The 2,178-nt window shown below is 39.1% G+C and overlaps 2 protein-coding genes across 3 annotated transcripts in view; both read left to right on the top strand.

The window, feature by feature from the left end:
• Positions 1 to 880, top strand: part of atr (ATR serine/threonine kinase) — a 28,928-nt gene extending 28,048 nt beyond the window's left edge. The window contains exons 46-48 of one of the 2 annotated variants that reach the window (XM_024263382.2): positions 102 to 253; positions 374 to 479; positions 562 to 880. In XM_024263382.2, coding sequence (XP_024119150.1) covers positions 102 to 253; positions 374 to 479; positions 562 to 735 — 432 coding nt within the window. In that variant the 3' untranslated portion in view covers positions 736 to 880. The remainder of the gene's footprint in view (positions 1 to 101; positions 254 to 373; positions 480 to 561) is intronic. The other variant, XM_024263314.2, reaches the window with a different exon arrangement.
• A 139-nt stretch (positions 881 to 1,019) lies between these two features.
• LOC112140488 (endophilin-B1) overlaps positions 1,020 to 2,178 on the top strand; it is a 13,717-nt gene continuing 12,558 nt past the window's right edge. The window contains exons 1-2 of the mRNA XM_024263493.2: positions 1,020 to 1,767; positions 1,839 to 1,980. Of these exons, the coding sequence (XP_024119261.1) occupies positions 1,711 to 1,767; positions 1,839 to 1,980 (199 nt within the window). The 5' untranslated portion in view covers positions 1,020 to 1,710. The remainder of the gene's footprint in view (positions 1,768 to 1,838; positions 1,981 to 2,178) is intronic.

Genomic DNA, 2,178 nt, shown 5'->3' with positions numbered 1-2,178 from the left:
CTCAGAAATGCAATTTTAAGCTTAAATCATCAGAACAAGAACATGTTAAAAACATGCCTGTTTTAAGTATCTCTTCCGTCATGTTTATTTCTCTCCACTAGGGGGAGACATTTGACGTACCTGAGGTGGTTCCATTCCGCCTTACCCAAAACATGGTGCACGCTATGGGGCCCATGGGTACCGAGGGTCTCTTTCGACAAGCTTGTGAGGTCACGCTAAGATTAATGAAAGACCAGAGAGAGCCGCTGATGAGGTAGACTCCGAAAACCTTTCTTTTTCTTTCAGAAAGTTGCTTAAAATAAAACTATTCAGTAGGAAGTTTCTCTTTAATCACAAAAACTTCTAATAAATTATTTTTTGTTTTCTTTTTTAGTGTGCTGAAGACCTTCCTTCATGACCCCTTGGTGGAGTGGAGCAAACAAACTAAAGGACTGTCAAAGACCCAAGTTCACGAGACCGGCGAGATAGTAAATGAAAAGGTGATTATTTCCTGAGATTTAGAAAATGTTTCTACGTCAGCATACTTTTCATTGACTGACTTGGTTTCTCCATTTCTTCTAGGCGAAAACACACGTGTGTGACATCGAACAGCGCCTGCTGGGGGTGATAAAGAGCAGAAACAAAGTGCTGGGACTACCTCTGTCTATAGAAGGTCATGTGCATTACCTCATCCAAGAGGCCACTGATGAAAAACTTCTCTGCCAGATGTATTTAGGTTGGGGTCCGTACCTGTAGGAGCACACATTCCCTCCCTGCCATCCAAGCACTTTTTGATGAGAATGTTCCGAGGATTAAATGTTTTTCTAAAACAAAAGGTTGATAAATCTGTATTATTTTTTGTTACATTTGTTCTAATAAAACAAACGTTTTGTTGGTTTGATTTTGCTGGGTAGTGTGTCTTTTAATCTCTTAACCCTCATTAGATGCTCAGGCAGTCCAAGCTGCCACCTGATCAGCAGCTTTAATCCCCCGGTCTGTTTTTCTTTTGCACACAGCCATTGATGCAGTTGACTTGCGTGGTTATTGGAAGCTATAGAACTTTGTATGGGTACCAAAAATATATTTTTCTTAATGTAAGTATTTTTTTTGTAATGCTATGGCTTCAGACATACAGAATGCCACTGTGTTTTTTATTATTGCTTTTCTCCTCTTTGTCAATGTGTGGCTGGTTTGGCAGTTGTCTTTGGCATAGGAAGATTTATTGTTTTTTTTATTACGTTTTTGATGGATCTCATTTGGATGTTTTTAATCAAGTCACCAGATTTTTTTTTTTATTACTATTTTAATTAACTTGTACGTGGAAATACACTGCTCCGCTTTTATTTTGAAGTATCTTTGAACCGGAAGTTGACGACGGTCATTTTTATTTTTGTCGTGAACTTTTTTTTTAAATTTCGCTATAAAATATGTTTCGACATAATTTTAGAATTGTAAATTTGAACATTTAATATTTTTTTACATTTTGAGTGGCGTATTAAAACAACTACGGAAGTTTAAAATAAAAAAGCTTTAAATTCGTCGTTTTCGATGCGCGCGTGATGGGAGGATGACATGCATTGTAACGAAGCAAAGGGCTGCTCGGTTAGCAGGTCACGGGTATGTCGACGTGGGTCGCTGGGTCGAGTGTAGCTGACCTAGTCCGGTTTAACCGTTACCGCGTCGTTGTCGAGGCCGGTGTTCTAGTGCGCGCGTGACCTTCAGAGCGCCGTCATGGATCTCACGCGCCTGGCTGTGGATGCTGGTCAGTTCATCAACCGAGCTGTTCAGGTAAGTTAAATCTTTGATTATAATATGACATTACTGAGTACAATAAATAAAATGTTAAATTGTCCTTCCAGTACACGGAGGAAAATCTTGGCCAAGCCGAGAAGACTGCGTTGGATCCCGGGCTGGAGGAGCTTCTGGCGCTCGCGGACGCAACCAAAGTCTGGACGGACCAGATCATCTCCCAAGCGGAGGTTTTACTGCAGCCTAATCCAGGTGACTTTCTGTTACTGACGGTCTGCTGCTGGTTTTAAGACTTAAAAAAAGAAAAAAAAATAAGTTCATAAGGATCATTAAAAACTGTCCAAGAAGAACCCCATAGATTTGTTATTCGAATGCAATTCTGATAATGGGGTTAACATAATATATATATATATATATATATATATATATATATATATATATATATATATA

Source organism: Oryzias melastigma, linkage group LG22, assembly GCF_002922805.2.
Source record: "Oryzias melastigma strain HK-1 linkage group LG22, ASM292280v2, whole genome shotgun sequence".
NCBI lineage: Eukaryota > Metazoa > Chordata > Actinopteri > Beloniformes > Adrianichthyidae > Oryzias > Oryzias melastigma.
This window is presented reverse-complemented; position numbering and strand designations above follow the sequence as displayed.